The 26,856-nt window shown below is 34.0% G+C and overlaps 1 protein-coding gene across 1 annotated transcript in view; it reads right to left on the bottom strand.

Moving 5' to 3' along the window:
- The window catches only part of LOC113180938 (mediator complex subunit 13L), a gene marked incomplete at its 5' end in the record, with an annotated part of 267,867 nt that overhangs the window by 113,169 nt on the left and 127,842 nt on the right, over positions 1-26,856 (bottom strand). The window contains one exon of the mRNA XM_077794521.1: positions 19,761-19,844. Coding sequence (XP_077650647.1) covers positions 19,761-19,844 — 84 coding nt within the window. The remainder of the gene's footprint in view (positions 1-19,760; positions 19,845-26,856) is intronic.

Genomic DNA, 26,856 nt, shown 5'->3' with positions numbered 1-26,856 from the left:
ACAAGAATAATAAAGTTTCTAGTATCATGAATTATAATAATCATCCTTAGCTCTAATTTTTCAGAACTCTATTACAGTTTGAAACCTACTATGTTGATGCTTCATGCTTTGGATTTCCAAAGAATATATTCTTTGCCCATATTCATTCATAGTATCTAAACAAAAACATCCACAATATATCATTGTGGCATAAGATACTATAGTACCCGCAAAGCAAAATTCACTAGCAGCTGAACTACACATCATAAATGAACATCTAGACGGTCTACATGCATTTCTTAGTGTAAGCATGTAGTTTCAGTTATATACAAACCCTGCAAAGAAGTCACCATCTTTTATATATTTTCCACCCACAGGCAGAACAGAAATTGACATAAATGAATTTTGGATCACTTGAGGAGTTCTACCATCAGAGCAACCTCTTCCTATCTTCAATGCTACTGAGCATGGACTTTCTCTCTGTTAGTCAAGTGTTTCCTGGAGACACCATGATGATGTGTGCCTTTGCTACTGCTGTCTTCCACCTTCATGATTCTACCCCAAGCCATTAAACCAGAGATTGTCAAAAGCCACTTCTACTCCATGAATCTTTCCTCTTCAGTAGAGTCCATATCAATACCTCTGTTTTCAGCTTTAGTTATTATTTCACAGACCAAGAGAGGAATTATATGTGGTGTCTTACCTCTAATTGCTTCAAGCATTTATGACTTATCTTCCTAATAATACTATGTTCCTTGGCAGGGTTATGTGAAGTTATTTTATTCATGCCCTCTAAAAGCCAAAGAAAGATTTTTTTTCTAACTACTGTTAGAAAAGCAACTCATAGACAGATAATGATGCAAATAAATTCTGAAAGTAGGAAATGAGGTAGAAACAGTGTTCAAAGTGAACATAAAGACTCTCTTGCTTTCCAAGATATTGTTCCATTGCTTTATTTTATTAAATTGTGAAGTTCTAATTAAATATACTTCACAATTAAATAAAATAAAGCAAAGGAAAAATGAACAGAGTTTGTGCACCATTTCAATATACTATCTGTATAAAAAAGAGATATACATAAACATTTGCATATATGCAGACTGACCTCTGGAAGAATAAAAAGAAACAGGCAATGGGGTTTAACAATAGGACAAAAATTGGGTGGCAGGCAGTAAATATAGAAAAGACTTTTTCACCATTTTGTGCCATTTAAACTTGATATCTTATCTATATTCCATTCCAAATAATAATTTAAATAGGGTAAAAGTATTAATTAGCCTTACTGTTAAAAGTAAAACAATTTCATTTGCATATATTTTAGTGAATTAATAAGAGAACAAAAATGCTCTCTTCAGAATATGATCTACTATTAAGACTCAAAACTGAATCATTTCTTGGGCAATCTAGGATATTCTAAATGGTACCTCCTATATAACTTGATAGTGAGATAAGTTATTTTAATAACTCATTTTTAATCAATACTCAATTCTACATTAAATTTACAATTATGAACCTTATGAGTGAAAGCAGCATGAAAAACTGAGAAAAAAGCAATTGTAAAACTGGAAAGAAAATGAATTTGAATATACTCTTCTCCACTTGGGTCTGTAGACTAACTAATGAACCTGCCAGGACACCAACTCCCCTCTTGAAAGCAGAGGACAGCAAACTACAGCCCCAAAGCAATTCCACCCTGCAAATATTTCTAAGGTTTTTTAAATATTTTTTAAATTGTTGATTGACCTTCATTTTATTTATTTAAATGTGGTAATGAGAACTGAACCCCTGCCTCACACATGCTAGGTAAGCACTCTACCACTGAGCCACAATCCCAGCTCCCTGCACTCTTTTCTTTTTTCCCTGATACCCAAAAGCTTTTCTCCGCCCCCACCCCACCCTGGTTGTATACAAAGTATATTCACACCAATTCATATCGTCATACATGTACTTTGGATAATGATGTTCATCACTCTCCACCATCATTTATAACCCCATGTCCCTTCCCTTCTCTCCCATCCCTTTGCCCTGTCTAGAGTTCATCTTTTCCTCCCATGCTCTCCCCTCCCTATTCCACTATGAATCAGCCTCCTTATATCAGAGAAAACATTCAGATTTGTTTTTTGGGGATTGGCTAACTTCACTTAGCATTATCTCCTCCAACTCCATCCATTTACCTGCAAATGACATGATTTTATTCTCTTTTATTGCTGAATAATATTCCATTGTGTATATATGCCACATTTTTTTAAATCCATCATCTACTAAAGGGCATCTAGGTTGGTTCCACAGTTTATCTATTGCGAATTGTGCTGCTATAAACGTTGATGTGGCTGTGTCCCTGTAGTATGCTATTTTTAAATGCTTTGGGTACAGACCCAGGAGAGGGATAGCTGGGTCAAATGGTGGTTTCATTTCCAATTTTCAAAGGAATCTCCATACTGCTATACCAATTTGCAGTCCCATCAGCAGTGGATGAGTGTATCTCTTTCCCCACATCCTCGCCAACACTTATTGTTGAGACCTTGTGTCTAATAGAAGAAAAAGTAGGTCCTAATCTCCATCATGTGGGATTAGGCCCCAACTTCCTAAATAAGACTTCTATAGCACAGGAATTTAAATCAAGAATCAATAAATGGGATGGATTCAAACTAAAAAGTTTCTTCTGGGCAAAAGAAACAATCTTTGAGGTAAATAGAGAAGCCTACATCTTGGGAGCAAATTTTTACCACATGTACATCAGCAAGAGCACTAATATCTAGGGTATATAAAGAACTCAAAAAGCTAAACACCACAACAACAAATAACCCAATCAAAAAATGGGCCAAGGACTTAAACAGACACTTCTCAGAAGATGGTATACGGTCAATCAACAAATATATTAAAAAATGTTTATCATCACTAGTATTTGGGGAAATGAAATCAAAACTACTCTAAGATTTTTTCTCCCTGCACTAATTCTTTTAAGATAAAACTTTATTGGTACAACCCACACTCATTTGCTTATACATAAGGGATGGCTGCTTTTGCAGTACATTGCCGAGCAACTGACTTTGACAGAGACCACATTCCTTATAAAGCTGAAGATGTTTATTATCTGACCCTTCACAAAAAAAAAAAAAAACTGACCCACCCCTTCCCATGATTAAAATGTAAACAAACCCCATTCACACTAAAATTTTCTAAGCTTAAGAATATAAAGCTACACTAAATAGACAGCTGGTCAAAACTATTCAAGAATAACATTTAGACATTATTTATCTTTTTCACTTTAATTTTTTCCAAGTATACTATACAATAGAGATTTCCAGAGGCTATATGACATGTGATGTCATAACAGTCTACAATACAGCTGTTTTCCTTTAAGCCAGACATTAAAGATATTTGCCAAAAACAGTGCCACACTTCTCACTAAATATTTGTTTTAGAAAGTACTTATTTTCATTTTAAAAAAATATAGGTTAACATATAGTGGAATTAGTGTTATTTTAAAGTCTTAAATATTTTCCCTTTTCAGTTTTAATTTTTTACAGTAACATATTTATAAATAGAACTCACATAAACAAAAGCTCCTGGGGCCCTAAATAATGTTTATAGAAGTTCTGAGATCAAAAAAAGCTCGAGAAAGATGCCATACTATAGTTTGAGTGCATACAGGGGAATGATCAACAGACCAACCGGAAGAGTCAGGCCCAGGGGACTGAACCTCCCTGTATGCTTGGCAAGGTTCAGATAGACCAGGGCACATACCAAAACAATCAGTGACACCACCACCAGTGGCAAGAATGGACAGAAATCTGACAAATCTAATTAGACGTTCCCAAGGGTGCTTATTAAAGATACTTGATTCAAAAGTATGAAACAAGACAAAAAGAAAACAGCATGTCCAGTCCACAAGACACAAAGAAAGGCCCATCCAAGGACTGTCTAGCACACAGATTCCCAAATTATGTACCAATGCATCCCAGAACATTGCAGCATATTCACAGAGGTGTTGTGGGATATTTTAAATTTTTGAATGAAACAGAGTAACATCTGTCAGGGAACATGCAAATTATTAGCTCAAGGAAGTTCAGTTTCATCAGACTGTGAAAATCTCTCTGAAACTGGTTTCTCAATGGTGAAGGCAATACAAAGTAAAATCAACAAGGACAAAAATTGAGGGTAGTGATGTTCAATATGATTCTAAGATTTTGAGAAGTTGCAAAGTGTTCAAGGGGCATGTAGGTCCTATTAAGCAACTGTGGTTATTTTAAAATAAATTGTACTATTTCAATATATATGCATTATTTGCTCAACTGCTAAGTTGTTGGTATGTAAATACTCACTGAGTTGTTTGGACCTAATTACGTAGTAAGTGGAACTATTAGGTATTTCTTTTAGGAGAACACTGGGGAGTTGAAAGGGAGGACACTAAGTGTTCCATGAACCAATAGCTTAGGAACTTCTGTTTTAGGGAAATGGACTTTTCCCAACTCATAATTTATGACTCTAAAAGTCTCAGATTTAGTGACATTACGTATTAACTTGTAAATTTTTGTCCAGTACAAATAGTTTCTGTCCTCACAAAAATAGAGGCCAATAATGGTTACTAGTCCTGAAAATATTAACCAGTTTTGTGCCTAACTCAGCAATCTTAATAGTTTTATAAATTTTCTATAAAGAAAATAATTCAAATGCTCTTTTAACTTCTTCTAGCATCATACCTGTTCCCTTACTAATCAACGAGTTTTTAAAATGTTTTGACATTTTGCTCATTTGATATTTACATTAGAATCCCAATTTTACCTTTCAGTAAATTGGACTTTAGTATGCTGAAGTTGTCCTTATCCAGCTCAAGCAAGAAATACCCTATTTTAAAAAACGAAATTTTAAGTATTTCACTAAAAACCAAGTATTCGAGAGCAAGGTATGCATAAGAACACATAATGTTTCAAAAAAGACTATGTATCTCTGTATTTAAAAAATAGGTATACCTATATGTTAGAATATCATCAAAATGTGTCATAATTCTATTGTGGTGTTCTACATTTTCTAGTTTTTAGTAAATATTTTTTTGTAATCAGAAAATAAACACTTTTTTAATACTGGAGATGACTTATAAACACAATCTTCAAAGCAAGCACTATTGATTATAACTTAAACAACTGAAAAAGTGATTAGGAAGTAAATTTCCTCCAAGAAAAATTTTTAATATTACTCATTATACAGAGTGCTAAAAAACAAATGGACATATTCTAACACTTTCTACTCCCTGTCAAACATGCTTATTTAAATCATTCTTTTCACATCAAACTACAGAAATGATAGATGTGCTTAAGAAGAAAACAGAACAGAAAAACCTTCACTTTTTTGTGGCACCCCTAGAAATGGGAAAGTGAGTCAAAAGCATCTTTAAATGTGTTGGATGATGCCTATCTAAATAAATAAAATTTTTTAAAGGAATTTGTTTCTTTTCTCATTGGATAACCCTGGTTGCTAAATCTACTCCTGTGTGGATAGCTTTGCCCCTGAACTACTACCTCCCTTCATTACCCAGAGTAGCTATCCAACTTATACACAAGATACTTGGCTCAATACCACCTAGGACTCCCTCTAACAAGGGAATTATCAAAAATAAACTAATATACTTGCAATGAATCCTAACAGTTAAAAGATCTGATCTAAGACCAAAATTTGAACCAATGGAAATACTTGATCTTAAGGAAGTTAATTTTAAGGAAGTTCTATCATTCGAGTTAAATGCTTAATATACTTGAATGTGTATTAGCAATATCAAATGATCTAAGAGGAATAACAAATTACATTAGAAACTACATATAATTAAATTTTTAAAAGTTGATAGGTATAATTCTTAAAATAGTGAATAACAAGTCAAGTGCTAACCGAACCTAGGAGAGCTTTATGAAACAGGTATTAAAAGATTTGTCTAGTTGTTCACTCGCATTAACTCATTCAATCTTAAAACAACAGCTGCAAATTGGACTTCATCAGCAACACCTTTATCATCACTCTTACTCTGGGTTTTGAGAATGAAAAGCACAGGAGAAAAAGAAAATAAACAAACACACAAACTATGGTGAGTGAGAGCCTGTACTCTAAGAGCATAATCAGAATGGGTGGTGTAAGAAAGTTCTAAATGTACAACATTCGCTTTTTGAGTAGTCTATTATTGGTTGGTAAATTTGGGAGTATGCTTGTAAGAATGCTAATGTGCATCACTTTCCTAAAAAGTCATATGCACAAGAAGTCCTTATTCCTGAGCTCAAGATTTATAATTCTGAATATTTACAGTGTGAATAAGAACACTTGGGCCATATTTATTTGCCTCACCATATCTGGTTTCACTCTAGCCTCAGCTTCAACTTGGCCCCTCAGCAAAAAGCTATGTTTGAAAATATCTGACTTGTTCAAAGGAGTTCCAGATGGTAATGCATTCCTTCTTAGTTAAAGGAAATCAGATGTACAAGGTGACAATGTTCCAACCGAAAAACTCTCCATGATATACTCAGAAGATCTCTGAAACTCGAACAAGCATGACTTTCACACGATTTTCACAGCACAACCCCAGGAATCTTGGTTCCATAGCATCCAGAGAACATGCCCTGCATTGTACTTCACAAGCCAACCCATGTTAAAACATTCAGACAATGCTGTGCTTCAAATGAAGAATCCTTTGGGTTGAAATGTTCTTAATATTTCATGACAGTTTTACTAAGTATTTTTTAGAACCATGTGTTTCTAAGAGCTGAGGATAAATGAGAGCCCTGCCACTATTAAAGTTCTGTTCTTTGATAATTTACCTTCATGAACCTATAAAACATGCTTGAAATGTCCAAGAAATAATGCAAGACAGTACAGATTCAATTTAATACTTAAGTGACAATTATGGTTCAAGTCAATTCTATGGGTTTTTAGAGAGTGGCTAAGTGGAAAGCTGCAGGGTTGATAAGGTAAAAGTACTTTTGTATTTTTACACTAGTGTTAAGGAATATCACACTGTCATGTTTTTTCACTAAGGAATTCTAGTAGCATGTGTAGTGAAATTAAAGCCCAGAAATATTACTTACTTAAGCACATAAAATTAGCAAAACAAAATTATTTATTTCAAATAGGTGAACCATTATCAAATACAACACAGAACTATTTAGTCAACTATCTTCAATTATACGTACTAAGAAATTCCTTTGTGTTCTAACAGTCTCAGTATCGGATAATATTATATAAACGTACTGCTCAATTTGAGGAGCACATAATAATCCTTCAAATACTGCCCAACAATTTCCCCTCTGGGGAAGGCCCCCTTCTTTATATGATGCATGTAAATATTTCAAAATGTGCTACTTCTATTTCTACTAGTAGAATTGCAATTCATGGTTCAGTAATAACAGGGTTAACCCTATTGTCACAGATGCTTTCTATTAAAGAATACTTGAACTAAATAAGCATCATAAAGAGTCCAACTGCTCAAACTTGAACAAGCCACTCAATAATAAATAATACCGATAAAAATCCAGGCAAATATAAACCCATTTAAATGTGATGTTTTAAAGATCATTTTAACATCAAGATGAGAATGGTGAAGAGACTTTTGGTTTTAATAACATTACTCAATATTTTGTTTGATGCTAGATGACTTTTCAGACCTAATTTTCCATTTTTTTATGGTAATGAAATTTATAAAGGTAAAGTATGTTTCATTCAATTCAACCAAACTTTCAGTATCCTTTGAGATGGGAATCATAGCAAATGTTGAGCAGATAAAAAGAAGAATAATGATGAATACTGGACATCAAAATTATTCTGTTTTAAAGATTCAATTTAGGCATAATGTAGGAATAGGGAAAGGAGGAAGAACACTAAAATCTTATCTTCCATTGTACAAATTCAAGAGAGAACTAAAACACAGGTACATACGAAGGATGGGAAGTAAAAATAGGCTATTGATAGATTTAGAGGTAAAATATCAGAGGAAACCATTTGAAAAGTTTCCCCAGGGAAGCAGTTCCAAGAAGAGATAAAAGTTAACTTGCCAGGGAAGACAGGAAAGGTGGAACAGAATGAACATGAGCAAGGAAAACATGAGTAGAGACTATGAAGGGCTGCTCCGGCTTGAAAGCGGGAATGCCAGAGAAAGTTCATACACACCTAAACTCAACTGCCAGCACAGTGCATTCTTGTGTGGGAGGGTGTCTCACCAACGCAGCCTAACAGAAGTGCACAGGAGGGGAATGTGATGAGAAACACAAGGAACCCAAGTCAGCAGACAGGCAGAAGTTTGCAAGGTCAGAGCAGACAAGTCAGATTCTTCATAGCCACAGCTTTCTATGTATTTTAGCCAAAAATATTAAGCTTTTATATTTCAACTCCACATAACTATTAATAAAATAATAAAGTATGGTAGCCACACTCTTCTGCTAAGTTCTCAGAGTTAAATGTAATAATTTCTAAGAACCCCACACAAAAGCTTTATTTTCATAATGTCTTTTAACACTCTAAATAAATAAATAAGATAAATTGTCAAAATATACATTACATACTCAAAATTTTTTCCTGATGACATCAAAGGTTGGCAACTGATTTACAGTACTAGCAAATACCATATTTCAAAATTCACACAAGAAGGTGATTCCAAATATTTAGTATTTTTAGAAATAGAAACTAGCTTATGTTAATATTTTAGGGTTAAAATCAATACACAATAAATTTATTACATTGTCATTTATTTGGAATCATAACAGAAATACATACTTCATCTAATGCAAATTATGTATATAAATAGTGATTCACAAATATTTTAATAGCAAGCTTCCTCTTATGTAAGAAATTATAAGAATCATAAAAGAGCTTTGTTCACAATTTTTTCTAAATATTACTATTGCCACTTTCAGTATTAACACCTCAAAAGCAAACATTAAACAATAACCACATAAGGTTCTGTGCTAGACACCTTATTCAACCTTAAACCTCCCCCTTTCACTAAAAACAAAAAAAGCAAACCTAAGCTCAGTAATTTTAAGTTGAATGGAATTGATTTATTTGTTTTTGCAGTATTGGGGACTGAACCCAGGACACTGCACACGCTAGGCAAGCGCTCCACTACTGAACTATACCCCCAGCCCCAGCCCTGAATAGAATTTAAGTAATCTTTTTCATAACATTTTTAATTTCATTCTGTTCAGCTAGAGAAGGAAAAACATTGGGGAGAAAATCATGTAAAATCAACCAAAAGCAACAATCTCAAGGGCACTCTTAATGTTATCAGAAATTAACATTCTTGTCTAAAGGGAAAAAGAAATGTCCTGGCATCTAACTCTAATCTATAATGCACTCCACTACTGCCAACTTGTTATTCAGATGCCACCATCAAAACATTCTATGAAGCTCAGTCACACAGTCCAAAGGAGACTCCTATTAGCTGTTAACAGCACCCCAGATCACACAGGCAACCCTGCCTGAGTCTCTTCCATTCCCCTACATCCCATCATTTGCCTTTCAGCCTGTATGGTCACTGCCTGGATCTTCCTTTCTCTTATTTACCTGTTTCTTTTCTCATGCTACTGCATTCCCTAAAAGACATTAATGAAAAGATTGTTTAGGAACATCTGCATAGAGCTGAAAGAGTACCTCAGGAAAAGGCTTTTTATAAATGTGAACTTGGAAAATAATATTTTGATCATATGCATTTTTAAAAAGATGATTAATCTTTACAGATTTTGAGAATGAGTCTCTAAACATTAAAATCTTTTAAAACAGAATAAAACACAAAAGCTATTAATAAGTTAGAAAAAATCCATATATCACAAAAATATTGGAATTACTGAGAAAACAGTTGTCGTTTCTTTATCAGTAAAGTAAAATAATGTAAAGGTCTCCCAGCACAAAGTGATTTAGCCCCAGAGGCCAAACCATTCTATTTTTAATAGACAAACAATGTAAATGCAAGTGAAGCATAACTAATAGAATAGTAACAAGCAATGTGAAGTTTATGTCTTAAAATATCACCAGGTTCCACTTTTAGTAGTGACAAAGTAGCTCCTTCCAGCATATCCTGCCTCCCCCCCCCCCAAAAAAAAAAAGAACTATAGATTTTGAAGAAAAAATTAAAATCTGTTAAAATTTGAATTACTCAGCATAGGCAGAAACCTAGGGAAACCTTGGGTGAGTGTTATGGTGTCCCATCCATGTCCCGCTAATCCTCCTACTCTTTTTTTTAAACAGTTTTTTAGCATGAGGGCCACTGAACTGGTTTAGATGGCTAAAACTGACAGAAATCCTCTGAGTTTTACTGGTCTAAAGAACTACAGAACTAAGTTCAAAGATCAGGGCTGTTGAATGAGAGAAAGAAAATCCTGGAACAAGGAGAATCAGAGACATAAACTTTGTCCAAACCTCTGGCTGATTTCCTAAATTATGTGCAGGGAGCAAGCTCTCACAGCCCAGCTAGGGCTAAAGCTGTGGTTATCAACCAGGGGCATTTTGGCCTCCCAAGGAACATATGGCAATATCTGGAGATATTCTAGGTTGTCATGACTAAGAGAGGAAGGTATAACTAGTCTTGGAGTAAATAGAAGACACAGATGCTGTCCACCCTACAAAAATCACTCACTGATTTCATGTGTCAAGGATACCAAAGTTGGAAAACACTAAGCTAAAAGAAGCAAAGAGATTTCAGGTGCTACCCATCACAGGCTAGATAAGAGTTTGGGCTGGGCATGGTGGCCCACACCTGTAATCCCAGTGACTCTAGTGATTGAGGCAGCATGATCACAAGTTCAAGGCCAGCCTTAGTACCTTAGCAAGACCATGTCTCAAAATAAAAAATAAAAAACCTGGCAATATAGCTTAGTATTAGAATACCTTTGCATTTAATCTTAATTAATATATATATATATATATATGGAGTTTGAGTCCAGTCAGTCAATTGCCTGGTTTAAAAAAAAAAAATAAGCCAACACATTCCAGAGAAATATAATCTCAATTACACTACTAATTTCCATAATCAAAATTATTCAACACATAAATAAAGAAACAGGAAAATTTAAAACATACTGAAGAGGAAAGTCAATAAATGGAGATAATATAAGCATTTTAACTTTGTAGTCAACATAAAAACAATTATGGTAACTATGCTTAAGTACAGAAAGGAAAATATGTATAGTGAATGTATAGGAAATCAAACTTATAGAAATTAAAATGATAAAAATCCTGGAAATTACAGAACTGAATATTACTATGTATAGCCAGGCATGGTGTCTCACAACTGTAATCCCAGCAATTTGGGAGGCTAATGCAGGAGGATCCCAAGTTTGAGGCAAGCCTCAGTAACTCAGCAAGACCCAAAGTAATTTAGTGAGATCCTGTCTCAAAATAAAAAATAAAATGGGCTAGGGACTTAGATCAGTGGTTAAGTGCCAAGGTTCAATATCCAGGTTTTTAAAAAAAGACATAAATTTGCCAATCTTCTAAACTCTTAGTACTTCTGAGAATTTTCAGAATCTGTCTTCTTTCATGCCTATGCTGCAATGGTGTTCTGACTATACGGTTACATAAACTAGAAACTAAATGGAACTGAAAAGGATAATACCTTCTAATGTGCATTTGATATTAGAAAACTAATAATGGACCTGAAAAGGATAATACCTTCTAATGTGTATTTGATATTAGAAAACTAATAATTCACTTGTTTTTAGTTGTAGGTGGACACAGCATCTTTATTTCATTTTTATGTGGTGCTGAGGTTTGAACCCAGTGCCTCACGTGTGCTAGGCGAGCACTCTACCTCTGAGCCACAACCCCAGACCCTAATAATTCACTTTTAAAATGCATCATAATACTATTATAACTTTTAGAATGAATAATATAGGTAGCAGAGATATATGGTAGCCTATAATAGAAAATTATAAATATAATCTCAAGATTCTCACGTTTTTTAATCATATTGAAAAACTAATTGATAATCATGGGAAAAATATTCCAACTTTAAAAATCAAGAAAATTTTCCCTTCTCCATCACTGACAAACTTTGAATTCTCACTTTGAAAATAAATACACAGGGCTGGGGATGTGGCTCAAGCGGTAGCGTGCTCGCCTGGCATGCGTGCGGCCCGGGTTCGATCCTCAGCACCACAAACAAACAAAGATGTTGTGTCCACCGAAAACTAAAAAATAAATATTTAAAAACTCTCTCTCTCTCTCTCTCTCTCTCTCTCTCTAAAAAAAAAAAAAAAGAAACACACAAATGTGTAAGTGAAAAAATACAAATATTACTAAAATAGCAGCAGTCATATTCCTCAGACATGTCAGTCATATTCTACTGCCATAAAAATTCTCCCAATGTCACTGAAATATTCTGAGAAATCAGAAGTGCAACCAAATTTAAAGGGATATATACTTTTTAATACACTTTTTTGGTGGGGGAAGGGGATGGGGATTTAACCCAGGAGTGCTTTGCTACTGAACTAAATCTCCAGTCCTTTTTATTTTTTATTTTGAGACAGAGTCTCACTAAGTTGCTGAGGCTGGCCTTGAATTTGCAATCCTCCTGCCTCATCCTTGTGAGTCACAGGCATAAATCATAGGGCCTAGCTATTTTTATACTTTTTTTAAAAGCAAATATACTTCAGCAGAATGCACTGTGGATACATTTACAAAATAGGAGAGGTATACGCATTCATTTTAAAATGCAGCTAATATCCGGAATAATTTCATTCATCTGTGAGAATGATATAGTTGATATACTACAATATCCTTGTAGTTATAGGATATTGTAGTATTGGGAGGCTGATGCAGAAGGATCCCAAGTCCTTAGAGAAACTTACTACACACAACATCTTTAAAAAGAATGCGATATGGGGCTGTGGCTAGGGCTCAGTGGTAGAGCACTTGCCTCACACATGTGAGGCACTGGGTTCAATCCTCAGCACCATGTAAAAAATAAATGAAAAAATAATGATATAAAAAAAAGAATGTGATATGAATAAACTCAACAGTGCTGCTTCCTTCAGAATACCAAAAGTTTATTTGAACTTCTGTTACCATTTGGATATGAGGTGTACCCCCAGAATATTCTGTGTTAATGCAGGAATAAGAGATAAAAGGATTAGATTATGAGAACTATAACCTAATCAGTGCATTAATCCATTAACAATTTGATGATTTAGAAGGACTATTATGCTTGTGTGACAACTGTAGGCAAGTACCCTGTGCCTGGAGGAAGTAGGTCATGAGCAGGAAGGGGTTGTGCTTTAGGGATGTATATTTTATCTCTGGCCACCCACACTCTGTTTCCCAGCTGCCATGAGTAGAGTTTCAGTCCATCATGCCCTTCCGCCAGGACACTCTCCCCCATCTCAGGCCCAGAGAAATAAAGTCAGTGACTATGGACTAAGACCTCTGAAACCATGAACCAAATATACTTTTCCTTCTCTAAGGTATTTTTGTCTGGTATTTTGGTCACAGTGCTGAAAAGTTAGTTAACACAACCTCCATTTATTCTCCATTTATTCCCTGATCCTTCAATTGACTACTTTACTCAACACATGAAGTGGCCTTCAGCTAAGAAGCATCTATGCAAAAGTAAAACAGATAGTCAGTTATGTTATAAAAGTAGAGAAAACTTCAACTGCCACTTTGTAAATTTTCCGGTTCTCTTCCTAATGCAATGAGAAAAATCATTACTTATATTAACATAATCCTTTCTCTCCAGAAATGTTTTTTTATACCTTGCATACCCTCAGGAAGAACAGTATCAAATTCCTTTCATTGGGGCTGGAGTTCAGTAGTAGAGCAATTGTCTGGCATGTGTGAGGCACTCTTTCAATTCTCAGCACCACGTATGAATAAAATAAAGGTCTATCAACAACTAAAAAAAAAAATTAAAAAGAAATTCCTTTCATTGGTAGATAAAAGAATTACTTTTGCTTATAGCAAAACCAAGCACAATGAAGGCACATGGTTTTAGTGGGGGGTGGGAGGACATATAGAGGTGGGTGCCTAGACTTTATAATTTTCATAGAATCAAAGAATCTGAATAGTAAAGACATTTTAGAAATAATAAATGCTAAAACTAAAGTCCAGAGGGTTTCAGTAAGTCCCACAGGTCAAATAGTTAATGGAAGATCATCCCTATTTCTGGGTGGATGGTCTAGTGAACAAAGAGACATTTGTTTTCAGCTTAGTTTCAATCGTCCAGCAGGAATTTTAAAAGGAAGGACAACAATGGTATTCTCTCAATCTCTCCAGTACAGCTAAAAACAAGTTACATCTCTTGATGTAAAGTATTTCAAATCCTTCTTAAAAGACATTTATATTTAAACACATTTTACTTTAAAACAACAAAAAAAATCAATGAATGATATATATGTACAGTTTTAGACCACCAATAGGACAAATGAAAGCTAAAACCTAATAATATAACTTCTTTTAGGATTTTCAGAAAAGAGGGAAAAATAACTAAAAAGGCTACCCAAAAAGTATATACTTGGTGATCATCATCTCTGAGTGAACTGGTCATTCAAGTTAACATTCTCTCTTTAATGCTTACTTGTGAAAGTACACAGCAGAGGATCTGGTATATGGAAGATACTTTTCTATTATTATGTAGTTTTATCATAAGCTTTCATTAAATGTTTGTCTCCACTCTTCCTGTATTAAATATTTGAGTTTGCAGGTATTTGTAATAAATATGGCAAGAACTCTATGTTCAGTGTCTTCATTTCCATTCCATTTAAAACTCCCTCTTCAACAATCTGAATTTGGACATCCATCAGAGGTGCTTATCTTTATGGTCATCCTGACTCCATGAATGCCAAATATAACAGTGTTTTTTTGGTAAGTGCTTCACATGGCTTCTATAGCAAACAGATAATTAGTCTTTAAACTTTCTAATTTCATGGTTTTATTGACACCAGTCTCCCCTGGTTTTCATTTCTAGTTGACCCTTCAGTCTACATATTCTTCTTCCTTGATCTAGTCTATAAACATTGATATTCTCCAACACTATAATCTCATCCCTCTTCTCACATGATTCTCAAACATATCTGATTGGCAGTATATACGCTGCCTTTTAATTTCAACAGAATCTAATTTCATCAGATAAACCATCAGAAAATGACAACATATTTTAGAGATCTACCGCACAAAAGCTATTAAACTACTACACAGGATTAGATAAGCCCAAATTAATAATCCTTTATGGGATTCCCCAGAGCTAGGCCTTTTAATACATATATGACAAAAGGTATCACATATGCAAAGTGAATTTGTGAAGAAAACTGAAATAAATATAGCTTCTGGTCTTAATTTTCTGGACACTACGAAGAGACTCCCTTTACCTTTCACCTTGAGGTGACTTATCTGCTCCCTTGCTAGACAAGGAATCCCTTCCCTACCTTCTCCTCCAAGGGTGTCTAGAAGGAAAGAACACAGAAGACTCAGCTGGAACATGGTTTGGGGAGGAAAAAAAAGGACTAAGCAAAGTGTAAGTAGAAAGAAAGGGGAGGGGAGAAAAAGTATTGGACAATTTTAAAATACTAAAAAATATTCTCCTGTATCAAAATATTTCTGGTCTAAGATAGATTTAATATCAAAATCTATACTATTAAACCTAAAAAGTTCACATATTTTCTGACTATGTATGATAGATAGTATAGACTGTTAAAAATTTTAAAAACATTTAAAATTTTTTAATTTAAATCAAAATAATATACTTTTAATGTGTGCCCCCTGCCACTGGCACATACAAAAGTAATGAGACTATCTGAAAATATGTGATAATTTTGGAATATCTTTCAAGAAGAGGGTGAGATCACCCGTAAGAAGTAATGGCAAATTAATTCAATTAACAGCCCAGCAAGCTGGTATTTGTGTTAACATAGCTTCTATACATCTGATAATGAGAAAAGGTCAAAGAACCAAACTTAATGGGGAAGGGGGGCAGGGAATCAAAATGTTTCATTAAAATGGCTTTTAAGGCCAAGGTATATAGATTTCAAATTCTGCAATAATAAAATGTGGACAAAGCTACGGTAAATTAGGAAACACACTTTTCCACTCAAAAGAAATTCCATGATCAATGATTTCTTTTTGAAGTAAAATAATGGTTTTTTATTACTTCATTTGTAATCATATGTTGGACAAAGGGCTTTTTTTTTTTTTTTGGTTCAACAAACATTTTAGACACCAGAAATTTTATGTTTGATTTTAGTTGTCACAACTCTTTAAGACAAAACCAAAATTTTCATTATCAACTTTCAAATCAAGGGTATAAACAACAAAAGATCTCAATATAGAGAAAAAATAACATTAAATAAATTTCTATTATCCTTTTCAGTCTAGTCGGCCAAATATATACATGCATACGTATTTAATATATAATATGTATATTTTTAAAAATTATTCCCAACATCATCTTATATCTAACATTAAGAATTCTTTTAGAGTCTACAAGCAAATGATTTTGTTTAGTATCAACATGAAGAGCAAATACAGTACAAGAAATTATGTTATTAATCTTACTGGTAGAACTCATGAAAAAAATATATTTGCCAGCCTGGCACAGTGGCTTGGGGTACTGAGGTAAGGGGCTCACAAGGTCAAAGCCAGCCTCAGCAATTTAGTGAGGCCTTGTCGCTAATAAAATATTTTTTAAAGGGGGTGGTGGATGCCAGTAGTTATGCGCCCCTGGGTTCAGTCCCCAATACCAAAAAAAAAAAAAAAAAATTATGTATTTGCCAACACTCTTAGAATTACTTAAGTTACTTACAATAAGCAATATGATAAATCTTTTGGAGGGTAAGGTAGGGTGCTGAAGATTGAACCATGGGTCTTGGGCAGGCTAATCACACAATTTAATGCCAAGCCATATCCACGGTTCATATATGGTTTGACGATAAAACCATAATCTACTGAATAAAAATATCTGGCTGGGCATGGTTGCACACATCTGTAATTCCAGCAACTCCAAGGTTAAGGCAGGAGGATCACAAGTTCATAGCCAGCCTGAGAAACTTACCAAGGCTCTAAGCAACTTAGTAAGACTCTGTCTCAAAATTTAAAAGGGGCCTAGGGATGTGGCTCTGTGGTTAAGCGGCCCTAGGTTCAACCCTGATACACATACACACATACACATTATATGCTTTATTTACGTGAAATATTATTTATTAAACTTATTCCTTTTATCTATATAATGGCATCAAATAAAAACTGTTCTAAAATACTTATCTGTACAAATGATTTGTTTAGTACTGGACAACAAATTTCTCTTCCCCACTGGTCACTAAACTGATACATAAAAGACAAATATAAGAAAATTCACTTCTATGTTTTCTCAATTAAATTATAAACTATTACATGAAATGACTCATTTGATCTTTTCTCAACTAAATTATAGACTATTACATGAAATGTCTCATTTGATCGTCAAAATAACTACATAAGATGGTAATAACTATTTTTCAACTCAATATCAGAAGGAAAAAAAAAACAGAAACACAAAAAGTTCCACTCAGAGAAACTAAACAACTTATCTGAAATCAAACTTCCAAAATATGAACCAAAATATCTTCTAAATTCCAAATGCCCTTTTCTACCATCACTCTGTTCATACAAAACAATCTGGAGGAGAAAAAGTCCTCACACCTAATGCTGTTTGTTTGTTTTTATATAGCAAATGCCAACTCATAAACTTCATCTTTGGCTTAATAATTCTCTTGAAATATTGTTTCAGAATCATTAACATTTCTGAATTACAAAAAAAAAGTCCACAATCATGGCTATAAGATCTAAAACTAATTCAATGACATTGCTTGTACATCTGTGGCCTCCAAATTATAGCAAATCAAACATCCAACACAGTGCATGCAATATTTACATCTGGCTTGCTAAAGTTACGATGATTTTTGGAATCTAAATTAAATGTAAAAATATACAAACTCTATATCAAATAAACTGATAGTGACTTTTGACTTTTAATGTTATTTTTGCTATTAATATCATAATTGTTACTCCTTTGATCTCTACATTTCAATATCCAGTGTCATCAAATAATCACATGAACACCTCCATCTAATAACCAAAAATTTTGTGACTAGCTCAGTTAATCGAGATGTAAGAATCCATGCTAACCAAGGGGAAGCACATTAAGAACAGTAGATAAGATCACTGGGCTTTAAATATATATGTGTGTGTGTGTGTATGTGTGTGTGTGTGTATGTGTGTGTATGTGTGTGTATATATATGTATAAACACATATACATTTAACCATTTAGTATAATAAACATAAAAGCCAAAACCTTAACCATATAGAAAATCTAACTCCTCTGTAAATTAAAGGAAAATGTTAAGATTAAAACTAAAAAATCACAAAACACATTCACTAGTTAGATCAAATAAATATATATAAATGAAAAAGTCCATTCTGTCAAAGTATCTGTAAATATAATCACACTTGTACATACTCATACCTTTCTGAAAGCACTTTTATCCTTTTTTAGGTGTAATATGGTACATATAAACTAAGTTCTACATAAGTTTTCTTTTGTAAATAGTAAAGATATTAAATGTACTAAAAAAAAGGGAAATATTTCAAAGAAGTTCATGGTGATTTAGCAAAGAAAACTACCAGTGCTCATTTATCCAATATAAAAAGAAGTTTTTATACATGAGATTTGGTTAATGAAGAGATTCCACAATCACTTCATTAAAGTGTTAAAATGGACAGATTCAGTCGAAAGTTACTAATTATATCCCCAGTAGGAACTAATAATGTTAAAGACAGTAATGTTTCCTAAAAGAAAGTGAGTTGCTGAAATTCTCCAAACAGAAAAGAGCTCTAACCTATAGCCAGCAGCTAGGCCCCTTGGGCAAGTCCACTGACAGCAGAACAGAGATAGGTGCACCCTTCTCTTCAAAAATAATCATCATCCACCTAAGATTCCTACAAAGTCTCTGCTATGGTCAGAGGTAGGTAAGGTAAATAGCAAACTTTTGAGGGCTTTGTTTTCTGATTCTGGTTTGAATGATCTAAAATTCCATAGTTATTCATTAGTGTCAAGTACTGATTTAAATCTATATATATCATAAATGCTGGCTAAATGTTTAGGATTGCTTAGAGGAGTAATTCATAGTCTAGTTTCTACAAGCGTCAAGGAGTATCAATCAATACTATACAATTTCCACTGTTTTAATTCATGTGATGATTTTTGTTTTGTTTTGTTTGTACTGGGGATTAAACCCAGGGACATTTTGTCACTGAGCTACATCCCCAGCCCTTTTTATTTCTTGACACAGATTCTCACTAAGTTGTTTAGGGTCTTGCTAAGCTGCTGAGGCTGGCCTTGAACTTGCAATCCTCTTGTCTCAGTCTCTCAAGTTGCTAGGATTACAGGCATGCACTACCACAGCTAACTCTCTTGATTATTTTTAAAGTTATGCCATAAAACACTTTAAGGAAGAAAGATTGAGGAATGATAATGAAAATAACAAAAGAGAATGCCTAAATTACAGATCATGTAATAAATAAATGGTTTAGACAAGAGTATAATGACAATTACCTTTCTACTCCAATTTTTCATATCCAACAACAATAATATTGTCTCATCCAGGAATCTAAGTATATCTAAGCAATTATTAGAAAATAATATCTCATCCAGGAATCTAAGTATATCTAAACCATTATTAGAAAATAAATAAATAAGCTGATCTCCTCACCCAATTTGTCCCCAAAGACAGTTGCGGTCAAACAGAAGAAAGTGAAAAGTCAAGAGCACTCCAAAAAGACTCACCTTTTGTTGACTGGCTTTTCGTCCTTCTCATAGGGTCGAACAAACCACTTCCCAATCCTAACGAAGTTCTTATCCATTAGGCACCTACAATAAATTCATCAATAATTACTTTTATGGATTCAATAACAAATTAGCAAATCAATTAACTCATAATCCCAGATTAAAAACACTAATAAAAATAAAACATCACCAATTAGACTGTCAAAGTATTCTTGTTACTTAAAAGTTTTACATTACACTTACTGAAAGAACTCCCTGATTTTGCACATGGATTTTTATGCCCATGGGAGAAAATAAGCAATATAAACTGGCTGAAGTATTCCCAAAACTTCTTACACTTTGGAATTACTTCAAATTGAATCACACTTCTGCCATGAATTCAATTCTTGTGTCATGAAGAAAGTCAGAAATACAGCACTTCTTAAGATGCCTCAGAGATATTCACCCGAGCCATGGTCACTCATCTTGCAAGTTTTAATGCTGGGTTTTTGTTTTAGTTGTGGTGTGGTTTGATTTTCTGGTTTGGGGTTGGCTTCTGAAAGGTAATCCTTTAGGCAAGATTCTCGGGGGGAGGTGGGGGACATAGCTTCATCTACTTAAGCATTTTCCTTAGAAGGCATAGAAAAATACTTTAGTATTCATTTTACTCATATCTAAACTGCTCCCAACTTCTGTTTCCATGCCATGTTAGTTGTGTTTCAATGTCAAATTGTATTCTTTCTGAAACATTAAGTGGAAACTAAGCCCTAACCACAGAAATACCAATAATGCTTCAACAACAACACAGACAGTTATGACCAAGTTCACCCATGTGCAGGCAAATGAAAACTGTATCATAACTACCATCTGGCCAATTATGAGATATCATTGATTGTAAAGAGCATTCCAAATTTAAAAAAATATAAAATTTTTTGAACTGATGAAATACAGTAGTCTCCTTAATACCATTCAATGAAATATATTTTGTAAGAAAAAGTGTCAAAATTGTTGCATATAATTCTTCTATATAAGGTTTGTCCTACTGGGTAAAGAGCTATATAGCAATTCTTTATATTGATTGAATATTGATTCAGGCAATTCTGTACTTCACTTTTGTCTCTGTAATTTCCACAATATCAAGGACAAAGGAAAGAATTCAAGCCCTCACCCTACTCATTGCAAGTTAAATGGGTTAGTAAATGGCAATAGTTTCTACTGGCCACAATGTAAATCCCTTTGGGCAGAATGAATATGAAACACTGTTAAATCAAAATGTCACTGGCTTCAACTGGTTTTATTCCGAAAACTAATTTCTATAACAATTTTCTTATTCATAGTGGAGAAATTCATTTTCAAAATAACCTAATCTGACTTCCTAATTTATGAAATTAAAGAAGCATACTTTTTAATGCTAAAAATTATATGACTTTATTAAATTTAGAATACAAAATACAGCACACATCCTCAGCTAAATAGATACCGACTTTCACTCAAGGTGAATATGATGTTTCACCCCAGGTGAAAGTACACAAGAAGCAAAACTAAAAACATGCCTCCACAGTTTATTCACTAGCCGAAAGACATATTTATTTTAGATAGGCTGTATATAAATAAATATTTCCAGTGAAAAATCCCAAGTTTGATATCAGGTTTCTTCCATCAATAATACTATCAATAATCGCTTGAAAGAACTGCTACTATCACAACTACACATGTTGATCACCAGGCACCGTGTCTCATTTAATTCTTGTAATTAAGTGAAAAAGCTAAACACCTAACCAAGGTCACACGTATTATCAATAGGAGAAATGCCATTAAGCCCAGGTATGTCTGATCACAGAAACAAAAAATTTAACTATTACCATTTTCTTCATTCTTTCCTCATTTCTTAAATCCAGATATATCTTACCACTGAATTAATGTGAAAGTGTTTCTTTATTCTCCAAAAGCTGCTGCTAAATTGAAGGTAGACCTTTTAATGAAAGCAACAGGCTATGTTACAGGTATGGAATCCCATCAAACACTAAACAGCCTTCTAGTGACACATCTTCACCTAGTAAATAACATCTTTAAAAAAAAAATCACTCTCTCATAAATGCCTTGAAGGTCAAAATTCAAAAGAATTATTTAGTAAGTAACAAAGACAATGTGAAATTTATAGAGTATAGTTAGAAAATCCAAGGCTTTATAGAATATGAAAGAAAAAAACAACAAGATATCTGTGACTAAAGGACAATGTATAAAAGTGTATTTCAAAATCCTTGCCCTTCTGTGTAATAAAAGCCACAAATTCTATTCACTGACTTATTCTAGGAAAAAGCAGAGTCTGGAATGTGGGGGAGCAGCACACAGCCAAGACCATTCAAGGACAAAAGCAAATTGCAAAAGGCTAATGACTGCTATCTGAGAGTAACTCTGTGTGAATGTATCTCCTGGAGTTCCCACTACAGATCATATTTCTTTGTCAGGCAATGTCAACAAAAGGTTATTATCACTAATATACAGAATAGAATGGAAACTACCGATCCTTTAGTCTGAACCATCTGTTTCCAAAAGAGAAGAATAATGACTTATGTGATTTTTTCAACTGCTAATCAGTTATCTATGTGATAAGTGGTTTCCAACACAGTGAAAGAAAAACATTGAGAACACAGAATTGCATTGAATAAAGGCGTGTTTTGACTCTATTTTGTATGTATTGGTGCAAGAAGGAGGATATTCAAATTTGGCCCCTCCAAGATTAGTCAATACTACCTGGAGAAGAGGAGGCTTGTCTTTATTAAGGAGAGTTCTACCACCTGGATGAGTGATGACACTATGCTGACTCAATAGCAAGACTATATTGAGGTACTAAGTCCTCCTTTCTCAATCATTTTTGGGTCATAGATATGCAGTTAAAAAAAAACTAATGAGAGCTACTAAGAACTATGCATAGAAAAAATGTACAAAAGAGCAAAACGCTCAATTCATAGGGCAGGTAAAAACTCTATGAAGTAGATTCTAGAATAACAATTTCCATATTAAATACTACTACCAATGCCTACTTACTCTGCTTCGGCCTGAAATCTTTTATTGTGCCATTCTCTCTCTCCTCCTCTAATTTAAATTTCAACCATCTTTGCCCTGTCTCAAATCAAGCAGGCACATCCTCTTAACTCTACAAATCACCTTTCACTACTCAGTTGTAACAATTAATTTCTATGACTCATATTTAAATGCCTATGATATAATATACCTTATGTTCTACTCTACAGTGATGCTCAATAAATATTTGAGAAATGAAATTAGATTATTTTCCTATTCATAAAATAATATTGTTGTTCTTTTTGCTTATAACCACTAATATGGGTAGCCTCATAGTATTTGAATTTTCTTGTGTGTACGTATTCTCACACTCTATATTTTGAGGGAGGAAAATATCTAACTATTTTATTCTTTATAGCCTATCATTTCACACTGCAAACTAAAATCATAGAAGATACTTAAAATAGAGGGAATCACACAACAGCTAGAAATCATGTTGAGGAAAACTAGCACAAGGGCCCAAATGCCTTAATTACATTTGAAGAATACAGTTAAGTAAATCTCTTAAGGAGACAATTCTAAAGTCTAAAAATTACACCAGAAATATAATGTTCCCTTCTTTATACTCTTATCAATCTATATTTTCTTATATTTGAGGATCAAAATTTCTACTTTATTTTACAAACAAATTAACCTAGCAGACACACTCCATTTGCCACAAATTATTTCAAGTCAACATCACAAATAGTGCTAAGAATATATCGGTTAACCCAGCTTGTCCAGTTACCTCAGTCATTGTGATCCACATTTTTAAAACTGCTTTACTATTAAGATATGATGATTCTGTAAAGCTTCAGTATTCTTATAAGATCATTATGTGATGCCAGATTATAAAAAGTCCTTTAAGCACCTAATACTAAAAAGTTATTTTTATTCCCAATCTTCTGCCACCTCCCCCCATCCCCCCCAAAAAAAATCACTGTTTCAAAAAGAAAAGAAACAGCTGCTGAAAAATGAAAATGAAATCAGGTTGCATGTATGTGTCTGTGTGTGTACCTAATGTTTCTGTGTCACGCCATATGGCTCTGAATAATTAGCTACAAAGTGCAACCTGACTCCAAAATTGGCAAGCCACAATCTCCAATCCCAAAGCCACAGGCAGACTTGATGTAAGATTACAAGCGCTATAGCATGCCCAAAGCCTAAACCCCTCAGCAAGCCATTTCCCAGGTGGGACATTATGGAGGTAGGTCACTACCAGCTTTGGCTGCTTCTGTGCCACGCAAATTATGCACACATGTATATAATTAATTTCACTGATTAGAAAATCCAAGTACAGTGTTTCTCTATGATACCCTCAACCAAACTGCATCTTAATGTCGTCATCGAATTACAGAGTTGCTCACATACAATAAATTTTTTGTAACTGTATGCCAAAACACCCTCAGCAGCACCACTCCAATCTTATCAAAATTCCCTCTATTATCTCACTACTCAAATTTTTATCAAACATACATGTGAAGAAGTCCCCTTCATCAAAACAGCAATGTTCCCAAATTTTAACAGAATAAAATCTAACTCCTATGACCCAGGGGCAGAAGAAAGTTTTTCTAACTAAACCCCAGATCTTCATTACCCTGGGCTTCCACTCTGCCCTAGTAGATACCAGCTATTGCAGCCACACAGCCTCAATTGCTCCCCTCCTAACATCCCTGTAAGGGTAAGCTCTTTTACAGACCTAGCCTCACCTCAAATTCCCATTCTTATCAGTCCCAAAGAGCTGTATCTCTCTTATCTAGTTTCAAAATTTAAGTATCTAATCCCATTCTCCAACAACAAAACTTCATTATTTTTGAGTTTTAATCCATGCCCTGCTCTAAAAATATTAAGTATAATGATTGCTTACATTGAGATTTCTTTCTAGACATTTACAACTAGATCTGTGTTTCCAATCATGTGTATCTATAATTTTTGCACTTTCTTCTTAGTTCTAAAGACTCATTTTCCTTCTGCTGTTAAAAAAAAACTGCATATTATGCTATTTAAATAAAATGGCAATAAGCTGATTACTCATTTCTTGCCCCTATTATCACATTATGTCAAGGACGTTCAATCATGTCATATCACCATTCCTTCAACCATACACATACCTACCCTCATATACTTATTAATCTGTGAATATACTTCTTATTCTGAAATCTCTAATCTACCATCTCCACAAATAGTACTTGCTCGCCCTTTGAGGACCATAATACACCGAGAACTAGAAATCTATGAATACAACATTATTGTTGTCATAATTATAATTCCAATTTTCAACCCATTGTTTTTACTGTGCTTTCCAAATAAAATTTAAAAACACCAATCTTGGCAAACCAAGAAGCGCTGGGACAAAGGCAATTTTTTTAGCTGTGTTATAAACTACCATGGAGTGAATATGCTGGCAGCACCAGTGGACTACTCAGAAGAGGACATGTGTCTCACATGTGTCCAGTACCCCAGATGAAAGTCTCCCTGCAGAAGCAGGGACATGACAGAGCACAGCAGCTTCAAAAGCCTCGCCTAATCTTCTACTGTGTACAAAGCACTGATTTAAATTTTAGAGCAAACAAATTTCTTTCCATAAAAATTAGCTCATTTATTTTATTCTAAAAATCTTCAAGAAAATGAAAATTAAAGTATCCTAACACACACAGTGCCAGTTTGACAGCATTATTCCAGACATTTTAGGTATTTCTACAAAGCTATTTTAAAAACAAGATTTTCATTAGTACCACATGCAGTCAAATCATGTTCAATGTTCAAAAATTTGGTTTTTTGAAACACACACATTTTCTGGCTTTTTCAGAAGCTTTTCAATCAATCCATGGTTTTCTTCATTGTCATGAGACAAGTAACAAGGACATGATAAATCGTGAAAGCTTGGATCAACTGTAGTAGTAGGCATTAAAAATGACAAATGAAGAAACTCCTGAAAAACAATTGCAAATTTTTGTTTTCCATACTATAGTCACAAAGTACTTTTCCATTAATAACCTAACCTTAAAATACAGCACAACCTTGAAAAAATTATTATGAATACAAAACAAAATTTCACTAAATTAAAAAACTGCTAAAGAATTTAAAAAGCTGATAAAGAATAATTTGAACTAGTACACTAATAGCATATAGGGGCAGAAGAGAAAGATTGGGGGGAGCTGAATGAGCAGAGAGTCTGTATAAGTAAAATCTATTTTTTTTATTATAATAGGAATTATGCCAGAAAGAGATAATCAATCATGAAGAAAATCACACCCACACTTACTTTCCCGAAAGAACCAGAAAATGGCATGGTAATCCAAGACTACAAAATATAGAACATCTAACCACTCTCAGATTGTGGAATTCTAACTAAGAGAATACCAAAGGAGCCAATGTGAGCTTGAAGGTTTGAAAGGGGTATATAAATACATCTATGATTATATTCTAGAATGATCTGTTTCAGTGACATACCTGGCAGCCATTTGGAGTTCAGATTACCTCAATTTAGGTATGGCAGATTTATCTTTTTCCCAAACATATGATTTTTCTCCCTGTCTCACTGACATTGAGCTTGACCATATGACTTTGCTCTCTGCTCTCTACCAAGGAGCTCTGCAAGTCTATAGACAGTGGTTGCCTCATTAGCAAGAGAATGTAGAATAGTACTATATAGTCAAGTATAGTCCCATACTTTACAGGATTTTAACAAGTCTTACTGAGGTCAGGATAACTGTCTAAGTAAAACACCCTAAAATCAATGGATCCTTTTTCCAGGTCTTCTGTTCATGCAGTAAAACTGAACCTAGCCTGGACTGATGAAGAAGGCCAAAGCAATAATTTATGAAACATTTATGACACTTTAAAGTAGAACAGTGGCAATCATATTGGAGAAAATGGAGCCAAATGGAGGCATATGTGTAAGGCTGGCAAGGAGAGATGGGGAATCAAAATCATATGCTATGAACTGTAAAAAAGGAAAGGAAAAAAACTCAAGTTTGCTATCAAACAGGTAACCACAGAGAAGTTGGACTGCATGAGTTATATATGGCTCCAAAAGAGAATACTAAGATAA

This window comes from Urocitellus parryii, unplaced genomic scaffold (assembly GCF_045843805.1).
Source record: "Urocitellus parryii isolate mUroPar1 unplaced genomic scaffold, mUroPar1.hap1 Scaffold_224, whole genome shotgun sequence".
In the NCBI taxonomy this organism is placed as follows: domain Eukaryota; kingdom Metazoa; phylum Chordata; class Mammalia; order Rodentia; family Sciuridae; genus Urocitellus; species Urocitellus parryii.
The sequence above is the reverse complement of the archived record's forward strand: the minus strand, read 5'-3'. Positions and strand labels throughout refer to the sequence as shown.